General features: G+C 45.0%; 1 protein-coding gene across 33 annotated transcripts in view; it reads right to left on the bottom strand.

Annotated features, from left to right (window-relative positions):
- LRRFIP1 (LRR binding FLII interacting protein 1) overlaps positions 1–18,043 on the bottom strand; it is a 194,693-nt gene that overhangs the window by 27,916 nt on the left and 148,734 nt on the right. For 14 of the 33 annotated variants that reach the window (XM_069103185.1, XM_069103191.1, XM_069103157.1 and 11 more), the window contains 7 exons: positions 17,326–17,406; positions 15,391–15,435; positions 13,857–13,922; positions 11,168–11,245; positions 3,623–3,658; positions 3,098–3,223; positions 1,779–1,850 (listed from right to left, as the gene is read on the bottom strand). In XM_069103185.1, coding sequence (XP_068959286.1) covers positions 1,779–1,850; positions 3,098–3,223; positions 3,623–3,658; positions 11,168–11,245; positions 13,857–13,922; positions 15,391–15,435; positions 17,326–17,406 — 504 coding nt within the window. The remainder of the gene's footprint in view (positions 1–1,778; positions 1,851–3,097; positions 3,224–3,622; positions 3,659–11,167; positions 11,246–13,856; positions 13,923–15,390; positions 15,436–17,325; positions 17,407–18,043) is intronic. The other 19 variants (XM_069103176.1, XM_069103177.1, XM_069103178.1 and 16 more) reach the window with 5 other exon arrangements.

The raw sequence follows: 18,043 nt of genomic DNA, 5'->3' as shown, positions 1-18,043 counted from the left end.
GGACAAGCAAGGAATCATGGGATCCCTAGAGGGCTGTACTTGAGGGCAGCCAATGGGCAGGAGAGAATGCGTCGGATCATAAAGTGTGCCAACTAAGTGGGTTTAAATCCTGGTTCTGATCATGTGACTGGATAAGTGACTTTCTCCTCAGAACCTCAGTTAACATCTGTCACGTGAGGATGATAATAGCACTTAGCTCACACTGTAGGGACCGAGTGATGCATGTAAGACACTGCAAATCCCACAATTCCTCATGAAGGCTGCCTGCTGCTCTCTGCTACCTGCTGCTGCCCACTGCTACCCGCTGCTGCCCGCTGCTACCCATTGCTGCCTGCTGCTACTCGCTGCTGCTTGCTGCTACCTGCTGCTACCCGCTGCTGCCCGCTGCTACCCACTGCTGCCCGCTGCTGCCTGCTGCTACCCGCTGCTACCTGCTCTGCTGTTCTCTCCCAAGGGGAGGGTTAGAGAAGGAAAAAGACTCGAGAGGCCAATGGGCTGCTGTGGACAGGGAGCCCAGGAAAGCCTGGGTTCAAATCCTGCCTCAGATTCTTCCTGGCTCATTTCTCTCACCTGGAAAATGAGCGGGACTCAGTGGTCTCTCAGACCCCTTCCAGGTCTCACACTATGATGCTGTCACTTACGAGCTATTGCTACATCACAGATCCCAAGCTAATTCAGTTAAAAAAAAATAAAAGCTGAACCAAAATAGAATCATGCCATAATCTTTATCTAATGCAGCTTTCCAGGTGACCTCATAAACTCTGCACATCTAATATCTATCTATAGCTAATACATAATACACCCATATCTAATACAGCTCTCCGGATGACTTCATAAACTCTGCACATCCGAGTTCATGGGGCAGAGACGCTCCTCTGATAAGTCCATTTCAAAGGCTCTGCCCCTAGTAAATCTGCTCAGTGACTTCTCTCAGCTAAATTCACTTCCCCATGATTTCTAAGCGGTTACTAAAAAGCATGTTCTTTGTCCTTTTCTCAGGTCAAGTCACAAACGGTGATCACATAGGGCCAGAGAAAATCTGGCTCGTGTGAGGGAGGCCTCATCCACATTCTCACTCCCAAAAGCAGCATCTGATTTATAGGCGGGGGCTGAAATGCCCTCAGACAAATTCACTGGAACACAGATTCTGACCCATCACCAATCGGCCAGACATGCTAGTGAAGGGTCTGCCGCCAATGGGATTAAAACACCAGGAGGGATCTTGTGTAAAATTTGAGGAGAAACTTCCTTTTGTGAGGCCAATATGAACCTGAGGGGATGAGGCCTGAAAACATTTAGCCTAAAATGCCCCCTGTGGGGATCTGCCTAGGGCCTCGGCCCCGCTGCGTTCCGGGGCAGGAAGCCCCAGCTAGATCCCCAACGCCCACTGTCCAGCCAGAGTCCTAGGTCATCATGTGAGTAACAGAAGCTGGCTGCAATCTGTATGGAAATGTGGGGTCAAGAGAGGGATCCAAACATGCAGAGAACAGGACCACATGGTCCAGCCTTAGAAAGGCCCAGAGCATGCACCAGTGAGCATGTTAGTGACCGTGTCTACCAGCTCCTTTTGATGTGAGGTGATGTGCACTCTCTGTTTGGGAAGATGACTGATCAACGGGGAATCCAATGGGGTGGCATCCCCACCTCTCTACATGAAGTTTTAAAGAAAAAATCCCATTGTGGTTTTGGTGAAGAGTGCATGGATTCAGTCTGAATTCTGACGAAGTTAGGCTGGGTTAATATCCATCACACAAGGCTGCCATGCAGCCAATGAATACCTTCATTTCTTTCAGGCCCTGCATGTATTTGCCTTCTACGTCCTGAATCTGGTCCTTTAACTCATTGATCTCCTGAAGAAAATGGCAAGAACAGCAAAGGATGTCACAGGAACAGACTGACAAGGGACACCAGAGACTCTGGGAGGACAGGCTTCTGGGCCAGGTGCTTCCTGCCACTGAGGAGTTTCAGCCGCTAGCTTCCCAAAGGGTAAAACTTACATAAATAATTAAAGTGATACCGTGAATGTGGAAGTGAAGACCTACTTTCTGTGTTGTTGTTTTGGGATTTTGGAAAACACAAAGTCTGAATGGGGTTGAGATTCTGGGTTTAAATTCCCATTCTGCTACTTACAATTTGTGTGACTTTGGGCAGGTCATTTTACCTCTAGGCCTGTTTCTTCTTTTACAAAATGAGGGAATTGGATGAGGTAACTGCTTAGGGCCCCTCCAGTTCTGACCCCTGGGAAATGGAGCTTCACAGGAACAAATACCATTGGAATGAAGGCAAAGTTATTTTCCTCAAGTAATCTTAAAATAACATTTTTTCAAGACAGAAGAATTCTGCCCTTTTGATCTAGTCTGTATTTGTAGGTTTCTTAATGATTGCTTAATAAATTAGAGCCGAATGCCTCATTCACACTCTGGGAGGTGGCCCTGCAAACAGGATCAGTTATAATTTCTTACTTCTTGTTCCCTTCCCACTCCCCGCTCCCATCTCCTCTATCCACACTCTCCCTCTACCATCACGATAAATGCTGGTCGGTTGGTTGAATAAGCTCCTGGATGGTGAGGACTATGGGCTTTTAAAAAATATCCCCAGCGTTTGGCATACAGTAGGCGCTTAATAAAGATCATTTGAATGTCAGCTCCTTCAGACCAACAAGTCTTTGGTTTCTGTATTTCCAGTGCCCAGTATGGCTGGCACACGTAGGCGCTTCACAGAATCCTTGCAGACAGACTGTAAGCTCCCTGAAGGCGGGGGCTTGCTTCCGTCTTTGTGTCTGTAGTGACCAGCGCAGTGCTCAGCCCATCGGAGGTGCCCAGCACTGCCCAACCTGGGGACGGATCTGCCTGCATCGTGTTTATGACTAAAGGCTCCATTGATACCGACAGTGACTTCTGCGTGGCACGGGACAGACACTGCTCTGAGGTATCCTTTCCATGACAGTGGTTGGGCCTCCCATTCAGAGTCTTTTTCTGATTCGGGACAAATGCAGAAACATGGCAGGAGACAGAGAGAGAAAAGAGCCTCCCCTGATTCTCGATGACTGGTTTTCCTATAGGGCAGTTTCAGGTCAGGAACCATTCAGATGTCTTACCTTGATTTCCCTCATGGAGGCCTCGGTGTCCACAGAGATGGAGGTGTCCCCACTGCCCCTCCGTGAGGAGGTTCCACCCAGAGAAGCCAACGTGGCCGCCGATAAGCTGGGCATGTTACGAGATCCCTAAAATATTTTAAGAGACCACTTTGAGAACTGAAAATTGTCTTCTCCTATTCAGTGGATCAAATGGTTTTAAACCCACATGGATTCTAATAAACATGCCCCAACCCTTCACGGTGGTTTCTAAACCAGGAAATTGGCAGTTGGGCTCAAGGCCGCCCCATCCCAAGGTTTCACCAGTGGGGCCTGAGGCTGGCCACACACTCTGACCCTCTGGGATGCCCCAGGGGGCTTGGCAGGGCTCAGGATTTCCCACAGCAACCCCGACTAATTCTCAGCTGCCTCTTCTGTTCTCTGAAAACCAAATGCTTTTTCTTGTCCATTTCATCCATGAATTCTGAAAGTTATAAAGCCATAATTTTTAAAAATGATGAGATAAAAATGTTACTACAATCCACTCACCTTCTCAGCAAAGTCCTTTTCTGGCCTCTCTTCAGCCTGTCCAAAAAAAGAAAGAAAGAAAGAAAGAACTCAGTAGGCAAATATTGTTTTCAAGCACTAATGGGTTCATTGACATTTTCACCTGGGTTTCCTTTGCCCAAGGTAGCTACGTATCCCAGAGGATGGCGTGTCAGGCTTTTTAGACTCGAGTTCAAACTCTGTCTCAGACACTTCCTAACTGTGGGACCCTGAATAAGTCATATCACCTCTGTCTGCCACAGTTTCTCCATCTGTAAAATGGAGCTATTAACTGCGCTCCCTACAGGTGTTGTAAGGACTGACATGAAAGCATTTGCATGTCTCAGTGTTCTAGAAATGCTAGTGAGCATTAATTAGGAGTAGCAAACCCACTTTGTGTCTGAGAGTTTGAATAGCCCTTCAGCTTGCTGGGGCTGTAATGTTCATGTCATGTTAATTAATAAATGCAGCTTTATGTTTTACCAGAATGACTGAAATTCATTTGATTTTTAAGTCTTGACCAGCTATGCAGGCACATAATTGTGTTCATAGAAGACAGAATGGAGAACATTTTTTATTTCACACGCGAAGATTTCTTATTAGATACTAATTACAGAATGACCAATGGGGGTGGGGGGGAAGTGGGCTAATGAACTGAACTTGAATCCATTCCCTCATCCTCTGATCACCAGCTGACTTGTTCCTAAACTCTCCCTTTATAGGAGAGATTCCAGTGCACCACCTCCCCCTTTGTGCTGTTTTCTTCCCTCAGAATGTCAGCTCTTTGAGGGCAGGACCATCCTGCTTGGATTTGTATCCCGGGCACTGACCATCATGCCAGTCACAGAGTAGGCATCTGTGAAGTCATGAACAACCATGTCTACTCCACAGGGGTGTTGTGAGCCTCGAATGAGACTGCTGTTGTGAAGTCTGACTCTGTGGCCCTTTTTTGAGGTTTTCTTAGCAGAGATACTGGAGGGATTTGCTATTTCCTTCTCCAGCTTACAGATGAGGAAACTGAGTCAAACAGGGTGAAGTGACTTGCCCAGAGTCACACAGCTAGTAAGTCTGTGGCTACATTCGAACTCATATCCTCTTGACTCCAGGGATGGAGCTCTATCTGCTGTGTCACTAGCTGCCCATCAAATGAGATGTGGATATAAAGTGATCTATAATAAGCCTTAAAGTGTTATGGTTTATTATTTTGTTATAATAATAATGTTATTATATTATATAATAACATAGTTATTATTATGAATGAGCTAACTAAGCATATTTTCACTGTAGAAGGGACCGAAGCCTTTAATGAGGTTGTTCTAAGCAGCGACCAACAAAGCACAGGTGACAATCTCTCTACATCTGCCTCTCCTTGTCTCTGTCTCTCTCTCCATCTCTGCCTCTCTCCAGGCATCTCCCGCCCAAGCGAAGCTGATATTCAAAAAGTCCATTTGAAATAGAGCAAATCCTTTGAAAGGTGACCCTTCTACAAGGTCAGCCTTGTTTTCAGAGATGGCACCCACTAAGAAATTCCAGTAACATAAGCCTTGGTGCAATTGGGAGCCAAGTAGGAATGACCAACTCTGTCATCCCAAATATGGAATCACTGCCTGTTTTTAACATGTTGGAGGAACCAAACGAAGCCCCTGGAGCTTTTAGGTGCTTGCTCAGTCTGATTTTGCTTAAATCTCTCTATTATACAAATATACCAATTTTACTCTTCGTGGGCTGCATTGGTGGGTATTGGAAAGCTCACCGGTGTCTTGACCCAGCAGCCACTCAAGTGTTGCCCATGTCTTTTATTCACCTAGGACATGGCGCCAGTGGGTTTCTCCTTTGATCTTAGCTGCCAACCCCAAACTCTGGGCTCTCCCCATGGCACCATGTATGTACAGTATTTCCTTCCCTTGGACAAGTCCCTTAATGTATGTATCACAGACAACTCATACACTAAATCAGGGGGGCTTAGCCTGGGGCCAAGGACCTGAGGAAAGATTTCAGGGGGTCTATGACCTTGCATGGGAAAAAGTTCCATCTTCATTTTTACTATACTGTAATTGAAAATTAGCATCGTCTTTTATAAGGAATGTCTGCAAGTAGTGAAGACCCCCTGCTCTGAGGCACTGAGGAGTGGAACTGTGGAGAGACTTCCCTGGCAGACCAAAGTCCAGTGGAGTCAGTCAACAAACATTTATTAAGCTCTTACTGTGTGCCAGGCACACAATAAGATGAGGGTGGACAATGGGTCCCACCCTCAGGTGCTTATTTCTTAATGGGGGAGAGAGCATAGAAGCATCTAGGCAGGTACAAATTATATACAAAGCAGATGGATGGCACTTTGGGAGGGCAAAGGACTCTGGGAGGAGAAGATCATAAGGAGGACTGGGGGGAACCATGAAAGGCCTTCTGGCAGAAGGAGGGATTTGTACTGAGTCTTCAAGGAAGTCAGGGAAGTGGAGGGGTGAGCAGGTACAATGTTCCTGACGTGGGGCACAGCCAGTGCAAAAGTGTGGAGGGAGGAGATGACAGCACAGAATGACAATAAACCCGATCAGAAAGTCCTAGGACAGATGGGTCAGTCTTTTACACTGTTGCTGCCAGAGTGGACTTCCTGAATACCCCCTTGCAGCGTACCAGTCCATTCTACTCCCTCCACTGCCTTATATCTCATATACAGGCTTGCTCAGGCCCACTGCCACAGGGTATACACCCAGGGAATTATATTTTTTGAAGGCAAACACTTGTTGAACATTCAGTCCAAAAGGATGTTATTTTTATTTATTAAAGAAGCCAAAACCTAACTGAACCTAAAATCCAAACTTTTATGTAAAAAATGCCAACTCTGTCCAAAGTTCTTTCTAACTAACCAATTGAACGTTGAAGTGCATACCTGCTTTGCACTTTTAGCTTCTAATAGCTCTGATCACTCAGCGCAACAAGGAGGGACTTGGTACATTTGGTTAGACAGTGCCCAGCGCTGTGCCAGGTGCCACAGGTGCCAATCACTGACCTCTGAGAGCTTAAATGCCACCCAGCATTTGCTCAAATCTCTCTCCTCTTCCTGACTGGCCCCTGCTTCCCCTTTGCCATGAAGAGCCAGCAGAGGAGTTTCAGGACTGGGGACCAGAGGTGGAGCCTCTTAAATAATACAATTTTAACTTCTGCTGCCTTTGCTTGTGCCAACCAGAGCCCTGGGGTCACATGCTGGCTGCGCCAGAGAAAACAAAGCCTCCCAAGGAATGGCTGGCATCCCGGACAGGAAGGGGAAGGCTACGGAGGAGGAGGGCTGGCCTTGGCAAGCATCAGCTCCTCCCTCCCTCCCCAACCAGAAGCTGAGCCCAGGCTGTGACACAGACAGACCCGGGAAGACAGAAGGGATGTGGGGGTGATCAAGACACTAGACCAGGCTCATGGGAGCTGCAGGAGGAAGACGGGAACCTGGGGGTGGTGGCTGCAGCCATCAGGCGGCCCCAGAGACTGGGAAAGTTGCCCTCACTCCTGGCAGGCTCTGGGTCCCAGACAGTCCCTCCAGTGCAAAAGGGCCCCTGACCCATGAGGGCTCACCTGGGCCTGCCTAGCCCTCTCCTCATGCATGCCGACAGCCAAATTTCCAGCTTCTTGAGAAATCTTCCCTGATGATGGACAGCTTCCAGGCCAGCTCCCACCCTCCTCCTCTGCCCAGCTACTGGTGCCGCTTTCTCCCAATGACCTCGAACTTACTTTGTGTCTAGTTCCACATGCTGTTTCTTCCAAAAGAATGTAGGCTCCCTGTTGGTAAAGGACGGCTTCATTTTTATATTCACATCCCCAGGTTGTCTAATAAACTCCTGGGGAGAGGCTGGGCCTCATCCCATAGAACTGGGCTGGGCAGACACCAACATGTGTACAGTGAGTGACAAATGTCTCAACTCTTGCAATCTGAATCACAAAGATGATGATTTCTATCCATTTGGACATTTCCAAACATGGAAAGGGTTTTTATTTTTCCTTTAGGGATAAGAGTTTTTCCAACATGAGCCTCTACCATCCCCACTTTTTCAAGGGGACCCAGAACCAGGGATAAGGGCAGTTCAACAAGGATTGTGAGTTAAAGGAATCTGTCTCCCGCCTCCCCCCCAACCTCATTAATGCCTCCTAACCACACCCCACTATACATGGGCATCCAGTCGATCAATCAGGCACAAAGTGCTCAATAAATGTGAGTCACCTTATTATGGCAGGAGCTTCCAGGGCACATTCAGCCTCAGGGGTTCAAAAAACCCAACAGTGCCATGGGCGGTTGGAGCACATGCCCAAAGGTCACTTGGCTCTCTCTAAGGCTTATTCCTGAAAATGATGCCGTGTGCTATGTCGGATGGAGCAAAGTCCAGACCAAATCTATGAACCTCTACTATGATCTTGTAAGCCCAATCCCTTCAAACAAGAACCCAACAGAGACAGACAGACCAGGGGTGCCTGTTTGATCTCTGCGTTCTGAATTCAAGAGCTAGGTGGCAGGCTTGTGTTGGACCAAAGAGAGCTTTCAGGACAAGAGGGAAAAATAAATTAGGTCATAGGAGTTATTGCTGGAGGGGGCCAATCTACCCATTCAGGGCTTCGAGTGCCAAACAGAGCATTTTGTATTTGCTCCCAGAGACCACAGGAAGCCACTGGGGTTTACTGAGTAGGGGGTTGACGCCACAGAGCATGCTGGCATGGGGAGAAGACAGCATTGGCCATAAGAGTTGCTAAGTATTTCTAGGGCTACTGACCTCTAAGAGGGTTTGCTTTATTCTGCGTGGACCCAGAAGGCAAAACTAGAACAGTGAATGGGGCTGAAGTTATAGAGACAGAGGCTGCAGAATACTTACTAACAATGACAGCTACTGGGAGGTAGTGAGCTTCCCCTCGATGGAAGACTTCAAGCAAACATGAGTAAACACAGTAGCAGGTATGTCCTAGATTCTTTCAGTTATGGATTGGACTGAAGGTGCTTCCTGAAGTTCCTCCCCTCTGGTTTGGTCCTGCCTCAGACATTTGCTATCTGTGTGACCCGGGGTAGATAAGTCACTTTCAGCCTCAGTTTCCTCACCTGTAAGATGGGGATAACAATAACACCTACCTCCCAGGGCTGTTGTGAGAATCAAATGAGATAATATTTGTATAGTGCTTTGCCAACCTTAAAGGATAACCATATAAACATTAGCTGATGTTATTTCTACTGACAATTTGTCTAATCAGGATGGCCACCACATACCGGTATTCTGGCTTTGCCTTACCTGCTTTTAAAGGCAGGTTTCAAAACAATAGGAAAGACTCACATTCAACAAGTTTGAGTAGAGAGAGATTTCCAGGTTGACAAACTGAGAAAATATTTGCTACATGAAAAGCTTAACACTAGAAAGGTCAGAATTTAAAAATACTTTGAAGGCCCAGGCTCCATCTGCCAACAGCATATTGTTTTCATCTCTAAAGAGATTGTAGAATAAAATATTTATTTCAAAGTAAAGACGCTTGCCTCAATTGATGTGCCCGGCCCAGTAAAAAAAAGTCATCATCATCTCATTGTTTAAAAGGATCTGTAAAGAATTATGGCAAATAATATCTCCTCAAAAACACTTTGCAGGGAAATTTAGTTTACAACATCTCAGCGTAAACTAAACACATACTCTTTTTCAAAAATGCTTACCTTTTTTCCAATCATATGTAAAATTTTTCAACATTCATTTTTTTAAATGTTGAGTTCCAAATTCCTTCCCTGCTCTTCCCTCTGCATTGAGGTGAGCAATTTGATAGAGATTACACATGTGCAGTCATGCAAACCTATGTTTGTGTTACTCACAAACATGTGCCTTTAAGAACAGATACTTAATATAATGCTTTTGCTATCTGACGAATGCCAGCATCTTATGGGTACTCACTTAAATATAGATTTCCCATTTCTCAACTTCCGATAGCAGAATACGGCTCTCTCCCTTTCCTAAAGATAGCACAAAACACTTGGTACTAACCCAGAACATACAGATTCCTCAGGCATAACATTGTCTGGGAGGAATGGAGCAAAGGAATGTCTGTAATCTACGAGATCTTTGAGCAGTGCCCTTCAGATATGAACTGGGACCAGTTTACTCGGATTTTAGAAATCAGTGCAGAAAATGAGAAGTAAGTAACCTAGAGCAGACTTCATCTCCACTGTAAAATAACTAACATTTATATAGTGCCTACTACATACCAGGAATTATAATATTATCTCATTTGATCCTAACAACCCTGGAAAGTAGGTGCTGCTATGATCACTGTTTCACAGATGAGGAAACTGAGACAGAGTTGAAGTGACTTACCCAGGGTCACATAGCTAGTAAGTGTTTGAGGTTGCATTTGGACGGGGGGGGGGGTCTTTTTGACTCCAAGCCCAGCACTCTGTGCACCATGGCACCACCAAGTGGCCTGTCAAAGAATATAATCTGTGTCTGAAATATTCCAGACAAGGATTTTTTTTCTTTGTTTCTCTTAGAAATGACAGTTGCTTCTACCCAAGGTGGGAGAAGATATGTCACAGTGGAAAGAGCCCTGGCTCTGCAGTCAAAGGATAAGGGTTCAAATGCTACCTTTGATTCCTGTGTGACCCTGGGCAAGTCACTTAACCTGAGCAGGTCCCCAGTTCTTCATCTATAATATGAGGGGGTCCATATGGTCTCTGAAGCTCTGTTGGTTCTAGGTCTAAGATCTGATGATTACTCAGAATGGCTTGAAAACGAATGAGCAGCTAGGTGGTGCAGTGGATAGAGCACTAACTATGGAGTCAGGAGGACCTGAGTTCAAATTCGACTTGAGACACTTACTAGCTGTGTGACCTTGGGTAAGTCACTTGCCCTTGATTTCACTTAAAAAAAAATGAATGAGGTATCAAGAGGTACGTTTTCTGAATACCTACAGGTCAACTCTTTCAGCACTAACATTTTTTGACCTGAACCATTTTTATGAAAACCCACAGAAATGTAACAGACACGATTTTGTCTCCATACACATCACAGAACATACAGAATCTTTTCAGGAATGCCACTTGCTTGGAACAATAATGACAATGGCCCGCAAAGGGAGTCAAAAGAGAAATCACTGCTTGGGAACTGTCATATTTGAGCTGCAATCAAAAATGAATTCTTGAAAAAGTCACACAATTTTCAGTAATATCCAGTCAGCTGATGGCAGACTAGATGGAGTGGGTGAGAACCAGGAGAATCACACTTTCAGAGCTAACAGGAAAAATAGTCCAACTCTATTGAGGAAAACCGAGGCACAGAGAGGTTTGTTTACTTACCCAAGGTCACACAGCTTAGAACCATCCCTTAGGAAAAGACTGCACACAATGACTGCACTGGCTCTTTATAAACTCTGGGAGTCATGAACAATACTAACAAAAACCCAGCGCCTGCCCTCAAGGAGCTTCCATCGACTCCGCTAATATCTAAAAACCACAATTTCCGGAGCTCCCATCCCAGTTCTAACATGCTACAAGAAGGAAAAGGAAGAAAAGATGAGAAAACAGGTAGGGAGAAATAAAAACGTGCTCACCACTGGACTTGCACGAGCCGAGCTGGCTCTGGAGGATGCCCGCGAGCTGGAGCCCAGGTAGCCGCTGTACTCCGAGGGCTACCCGCACACACCCCAGAACACAGGGGAGAGAAATGAAGGAGGGCAGTTAGCAGGCGGGCAGAGACAGGAGGAGAAGTGGGAACGCCACAGGATGAGGAAAATGTTAGATGGGAGGGGATGGGCAGTGTAGTCAAGCGAACCTCCGAGCATAAAGATGGCCAGAGCGGACTTCTTAGGAAAGGCACCCCATCACTCCTAAATGGCGTGGATCCCCCCATTCTTTACAGTCAGTTGGAGAACTGTCCATGGTCATTTAAACCAAAGCCTCCATTGGATAATGGCAAATGTTACCCCACCAGCTTCCCTCGACCATCTTTACCACTGTCCCTGTAAACAGGAACCAACTAGATTTAGATTTTAATGGACCCTAGCACCCAAACAGTAATTTTTCTCTTGTTTAACCCACAAAAACCCAAGATCTGACTTCAGATCTTGACTCATTCACCCAATGTAGGATTCAATCAATGAAGCAAATGGATTATGCTTAGCATGAAGGCAGGGACCTCTTAGCTATTTCTGTATCTCTAGCACCTAGAGAGTCAATCAACAAGCATTTATTAAGCACCTGGCCTAACTGCCTGGGCCCTTTAGATGCAGTAGGCTTTTAATGGTTTGCTGACTTTTTGAATGAAAGAATCCTGGGACAAAGAGAGCCCCTGCATTTTAGTCCATCCAGTGCATATCCTGGCATATCTTTCACCGGTGAAAAAAGTCCTCATTTCCCTTTCTTGGCTTCCCAATCTGCAAAATGGGAATGACCGGCACCTGCCTCCCAGGGCTGTTGTGAGGATCAGATGAGACAAGTTTGGGGCATGAGAAGCATTATAGAGATGTTGTCATCATCTGCCATTCACAAGCTATTTGTCTATAAAAATATCAGTGATCTCTGTAAGAGACAACACCTTCAATGGAAGCATCAGGGATATTAAGCAGAATATCTTTCAGTGGCAGACCTTGTTAGGTAGACAGTCTTTGTTTGGGCAGTGGTACAGAGGTAGCATTGGCTTCAAAAGGCCTGGGTTCAAATTCTACACGCGTACTATCTATGAGACCTTGGTTATCACAAAACTCCCTGGTTTTCAGTTTTCTCATCTATAAAATCAGAGTTGGAAAAGGTGACCTCTGAGGTCCCTCCCAGCTACTTGGTATTTATCTTGTTTGTTCTGATTTATATGCATCGTCTTGCCATTAGAATGTAAGACCCCTGAGGGCAGAGCCTGTGGATGCTATTTCTTGGTAAGCCCATAGCCTGGTACTGGGGCCTAGCCCAGAGTGGGGCTCTAAACACTGGGCCAAGACCAGACTGTGCCTCAGGGCTTCCTAATGACAAGTACCAGTGTGCTATATCTCATGTCAGGCTGCCCCTTTACCAACTGTTGCTTTAAACTGAGAAAGAGAAAGAAATTAAATCTGGGAGATATTTCAGTTTGGAATTTGTCAGACTCCAAAGAGTGGTCATTATCACTGGTCCCATGAAAGGGTCTCCAGTGGAGTGCCTCAGGGACCTGAGTTTAGTCCTGTACCATTTATTGTTTTCATCAATAAATTGAGTAAAGCTATGAGCAGGCATGCTTCTTAAATCTGCAGCTGGGAAAGCACACTAAGGCCTTGAGTGGCAATCGGGATCCAAAAATACATTGACAATTTAGGACTCTAGGGCTAAATCAATGAAGAGGAAATTTAATAAACCAGAATACAAAATCTCAGCCTGGGTTCAGAAAACAATTTTGCAAGTAGCAGCAGAAGGAGGGTTTGGCAACCATTCGAAAAAAAGCTGGAATTCTAAATAGAATGCAAATTGGAGTAGGGACTGTTTATCTTTTTCCTTTCTTTGTGTGTAGCCCATGGCCTGGTACATAGTAGGTGCTTAATAAATGCTTGTTGATTGACCTCAGTGGCATCGTAGGCCTAGAGAAGTGATTTGCTCATGGTCACACAGTCATTAAGTGTCTAAGGTGGGACGTAAACCCAAGTCTTCCTGGCTCCCAGGCCAGTGCCCTCTCCATCCCACCACACTGCCTCTCATCAAGACCACCTGTCAGATGGTGCTATTTGTCAATGGTCGAAGAAGGATGTTGAAAAGGGAACCCTGGTTCTGCAGCCATTTATTTATTTTATGGAAAGAAGTGACCAAGCCCTGAGCCGAGCTCTTCCAGAGATGCAGGAGGCCAGAGCTCTGGGACATTAACCCTCTGGATGAAGTTATGAGTATAAACAGAGTGACATTCAGTGGCAACAGAGGGGGTGAGGAGCTCTGGAAAGACTTTCTAGTTAGTGCCTGTCCTCTCGACTCTCCCCACTCTGATCCAGCCTCAGTCAGCAGCCAGAGGCACTCATAAGAGCCAGAAGGTCGGTAGATTCAAAAGCAGAGTGGTTTCATTTGCTCTCATTAAAAGGCCAGTGGGCAAGATGGCTAAGCTTTGTGAGGGGCAGATGGGAGATCGAGGCCTCTACGGGTTCTCCTATGAGCCAGTGATTTAGTGACTGTCTCATCAATCATCTAAGAGCCCAGAGAGGGCTGGTGTTCACCAGGAGTTCTGAGGTGTCGGGAAGCAGACAACAAACAGAGAAGGGAGCGGGCCAGCGGAGGAACACAGAGACGTCTTACGGGATGCGAATTGGAGGCGCTATGGCATCGGTTCCCACTGTACATGCTCTCATCATACAGGGAGGCCTACAATTGAAAGAGAACTTCAGGACCAAAAGAGCATGCTCTGGGTCCAAACCGCAGAGAGACACGGACAGCAGGGAACAGGCTGAAAGGGAGGGGAGGAAGATGGAGAGGCGGGACGGGAGAAGCACTTCATGCAAGGTTAGTGTGAAAACTTCATTTCCCACTTCCCAAAACTGTGTGACCAAATGAGGGGCCATGCACAAGATCAAAGGGAGATCCGGCCAACCACACATTCTGGATGATTGAAATCTCTGAAAAACAAACCACCAAACCATGCTACAGGAAATCCCCACTTAGCTAGAATCGGATCCCTGTGAAGCACTGGCCCAACATGCAGGACTTACACAAACATTCAATTCTGTTGGTAGTTTAATGTTGACTTTTACTGTATGTTAATTTCCCAATGACCCTAAAATAATCAACACTAATCTCAACCCATCCTCTCTAAGAGAATGTAAGCTCACGGGCTGGGGTGAGGGAGATCCTTTTGGCTATCATAGAGACCTCCTGGCACATAGACGGCTTTGTCTATAGTGTTTGAGGGTTGTCTCCCCCACTAGATTGTAAGCTCCCTGAGGGCAGTAAATGCCTCCCCCCCTTTTGAACTCTTTTTGTATCCCCTGTACTTGGCACAGGATCTGGCACACAGTATATGATTAATAAGTGTCCACTGACTGACTGACTGCACACAGCTTGATGAATTGGATGTGAGGGGTCTCCTTTAGCTCTGTGATTCTAAGAAACATTTTGGATAAATGGGATTTTACTGTAGCTCCCAAGAAAACAATTAACTGCTGATGTATTTCAAACAACTCCCATGTCGGTTATTTCCCTTCCAGGAAACACCGGGTGTTTTAGCTAGTTATTTACAATCCTGGATAAGTCACAATGTGAGTCAGATGATATCTGGGAGAATTCTGCAGAAATATTTAATAGTTCCTTTAAGACAGTTTTGTTTTACCAGCATAGCAAAAGTCTGACCAGCAAGACTTTGAAATTTCAGTCTAGTAACAAAAGAAAGTATCTGAAAGGTCAATTTTCAAATTCATCTAGAAATCACAGTTGCCCCAAAGGGCCCTTTCAAGGCACTGTAAAACAATCTTTCAGAATCTTTCAGAGGGTCAATGTTGCCCCTTTCTTGACCAACAGTTTTCCATGAAATATCTCAGAATGGAATCCAGGCCAAATTCAAAACGAGTGAGCAGCCTACATTATTCAGCCATGCCAAAGTCCAAGAGATACAAAATCCAGAATGAGCCACGGTGAGTCAGGGGTGCTGATATACATGTGAAGGGATAACATCCTTTACAATTCAGTGGATCAAACAATGACTTCACCATTCTGGTGCATGTGCACAATACAGAACAGACTGTGACACCCAAGAATTGCTTCCATGCTCCAGTGACGACTAACGTGCAAACGTCCATAGTTCAGGTTAAAGTAACCGAGGGCAAGTGAACACACCAACCCTGTAACGCCAGGCAGCCTTAACATCGCTGTAAAGAAGGGAAGACTAGAGGAGAGAAGCACAGTTTTGGTTTCAGAAGTTTGGACAATGATAAAATACTGATATTCATCAAGGTATTGAATTGTGTGGTGTGAGGTTATGATATCCAAGTGATGTTACAGTAGGGGAAAAAAAAGGAAAGTGAGCTGGCATAGACCACAGATCTGGAGTTAGAAGTGACTTCTGAATCCAGTGAGTCCAAGTCCCTCATTGTACAGATGAAGAAACTGAGGCACATGGTAATTAAGTGATTTGCCCAAGGTCACACAAGTACTAAGCATTAGAGGCTGCCAGTGATCTTTACATGTCACTCCCTCTTTCATCAAGAATCAAGTACAAGATAATCAGGATTTCACTCAGAGCAAATGAGGTGAGCATTCTTCTTCCTCCAGAAAAAAGAGTTCTCCAATCAAGCAGGGCTTGAAGGAAGTTTCTGTGGTCCATTTGAAATACATTTGAATTCACACCAATAGTATTTATACACACATCTCTGGTGGAAAGAAAGCAACTAGAGCCAGTAGGAATTTCATGGCTTCCTAATAATGGAAGAATGAGGAAGAAAGAAAATCATCCTTAGAACATGTGATTATCTGGGCTTAAAATCCCCCCCGTGACAGTCAAAGAAAATGCTATTGTGTGAGTTAGTAACCAGATGTATTTGCAGATGGATGGGGAAATGCAGGGAAACCAGAAATAGCATCATGGCCATTGATAATCCTGTTATGAAGAGTAAGGCACCCTCAGATACAAGAGTGAAAAAGGGAACCATAGAGTCCCCAACAGGAATCTGAGGAGCGCAATTTGCCTAGAGAAATGGCAGGAACAATATTAGGGAGAAGACAGCAGCTCTCAGACTGTCCCATTAAAATGAGTGTACTGAAAATATTTCTGATGGATTCTCTTCCATACTTGAAATAGAGGGTGTCCCAAAGTCTTGGCACAGTTTTATGCTATTACCCCATTAAAAGTAATACAGAATGAGCCTAAAAGTTTTAGGACAGCCTGCCTAAGAGCCAGCCTATAATACCACATGCCACAGAATGGAATTTGCTGGCCCCAAAAGAGGGCCAAGACTGTGATACCTTTAGAGGCAGCAAACAAATAGACCCAAAACCTGGGATATAAGAAGGCCTGCTTTGGACCCTGCCACCATCTTGAATCACTCAAACACCAAAACTACATGCACAGAACATGGACAATTCAACCTCCAAAAGAAGTTGTTTTCCCAATTAGAATTTTTATTCCCAATTCTCTCCTTCTGGAACAGAAAGCACATCTAAAACAAAACAGAGCTAAAAATGTTTTTTCAAAAAAAATCACACCTTGGGGACTCGAACAAAATTCCAACTCTCAAAAAACAGGAAACATATTGAGAGGAGAGATCCAAAAAAATGAAATCCTTCTCCCCACTTCTCAGAGATGAACAACTCTGATTACATAAAGAGCTGTCCAGATCTCTTCCTGGATACATTTATGAGAGGAAAATGGTAAAAAAAAAACCCCCAGAAAGAATGATATATGGGTGACAAATGTTGGAAAGGGAAGGGAAGCCCAAGAAATGGATTCTATGAGCTTCGGGTTTGAAAAAGGTGAATACAAAACAGAGTTGGGTGGGGCCACACTGACACCACCAATAATTTTCTTTAAATAAAAAAAGGGCAGGAGAAAATCTTGGCAATGAACCAGGCCTACTCCCTGACTACATAGAGCCCACAAGCTCTATCTTCCCATTTAATAGAAATGGCTGCTATTATGGATGGTGGCTCTGATCTCCATAGATTACTGTACCAATGAGGTTGAAGTGTCCAAGTAAATTGAGTTAATCATTCAGATAATTAAACTGGAAGCAACATGGGGGGGAGGGGAAGGGGAGCCTGGAGAAGGAAGGTGACAGACCCGAGCTCCATCTTGGGAAGCCGACAGGGGTCTGGAGGGAAGGCTGCTGTAAGAAAGTCCGAGATCAGAGTAGTAGGAGCCCTGGAATCAAAGAAAAATGGGGAAATGAGAAGGGAAGGAGAAAGGAAATCAGACCTTTAGAACTTCATTTGATCAAAAACACACAGAGGTTTTAATTCCTTGTTGTTAAAATCATTTCCACAGCAAAAATATTAAGGGATTGCCAAATAGCTAAATCAACTTAAGTAAACAGAGAAAGACTTGATCAGAAATGAATAAAGATGTTAGCTGATTGACAAAATCATGCCATGCTCAAACCAACCCAACCCAACCCAACCCAACCCAACATACTCCTCTTGTATCAACATCACTGGTTTCAATTTTGGTTGCATTTTACCATGGAATCATTCATGGAATTTGTGACCCTGGTCTCAAAGATGTATTTACTCCTGAAATCCCACATGTTCCATCACTATCCCTATTATTTTAATTTTGCTAAAAGCTTAAAACCGATAGTTTACAGAAAAAAATCTGTAATTTGAATTCAATTTTATGTGATACAGTCTCTACTTTATGCTATATAAATAGGCCTGATTGCTTGTTTATTATTCCAGGCTGGGGCATGTATGTGTGTACAGATACAGTCTCTACTTTATGCTATAAAAGTAGGCCTGATTGCTTGTTTATTATTCCAGGCTGGGGCATGTATGTGTGTACA

The sequence above is a fragment of the Petaurus breviceps genome, unplaced genomic scaffold, assembly GCF_028583685.1.
Source record: "Petaurus breviceps papuanus isolate PSGF00001 unplaced genomic scaffold, PetGlider_PUasm1.0 567, whole genome shotgun sequence".
Classification (NCBI taxonomy): Eukaryota; Metazoa; Chordata; class Mammalia; order Diprotodontia; family Petauridae; genus Petaurus; species Petaurus breviceps.
Note: the sequence above shows the minus strand (reverse complement) of the source record. Positions and strands in the feature narration are given on the sequence as shown.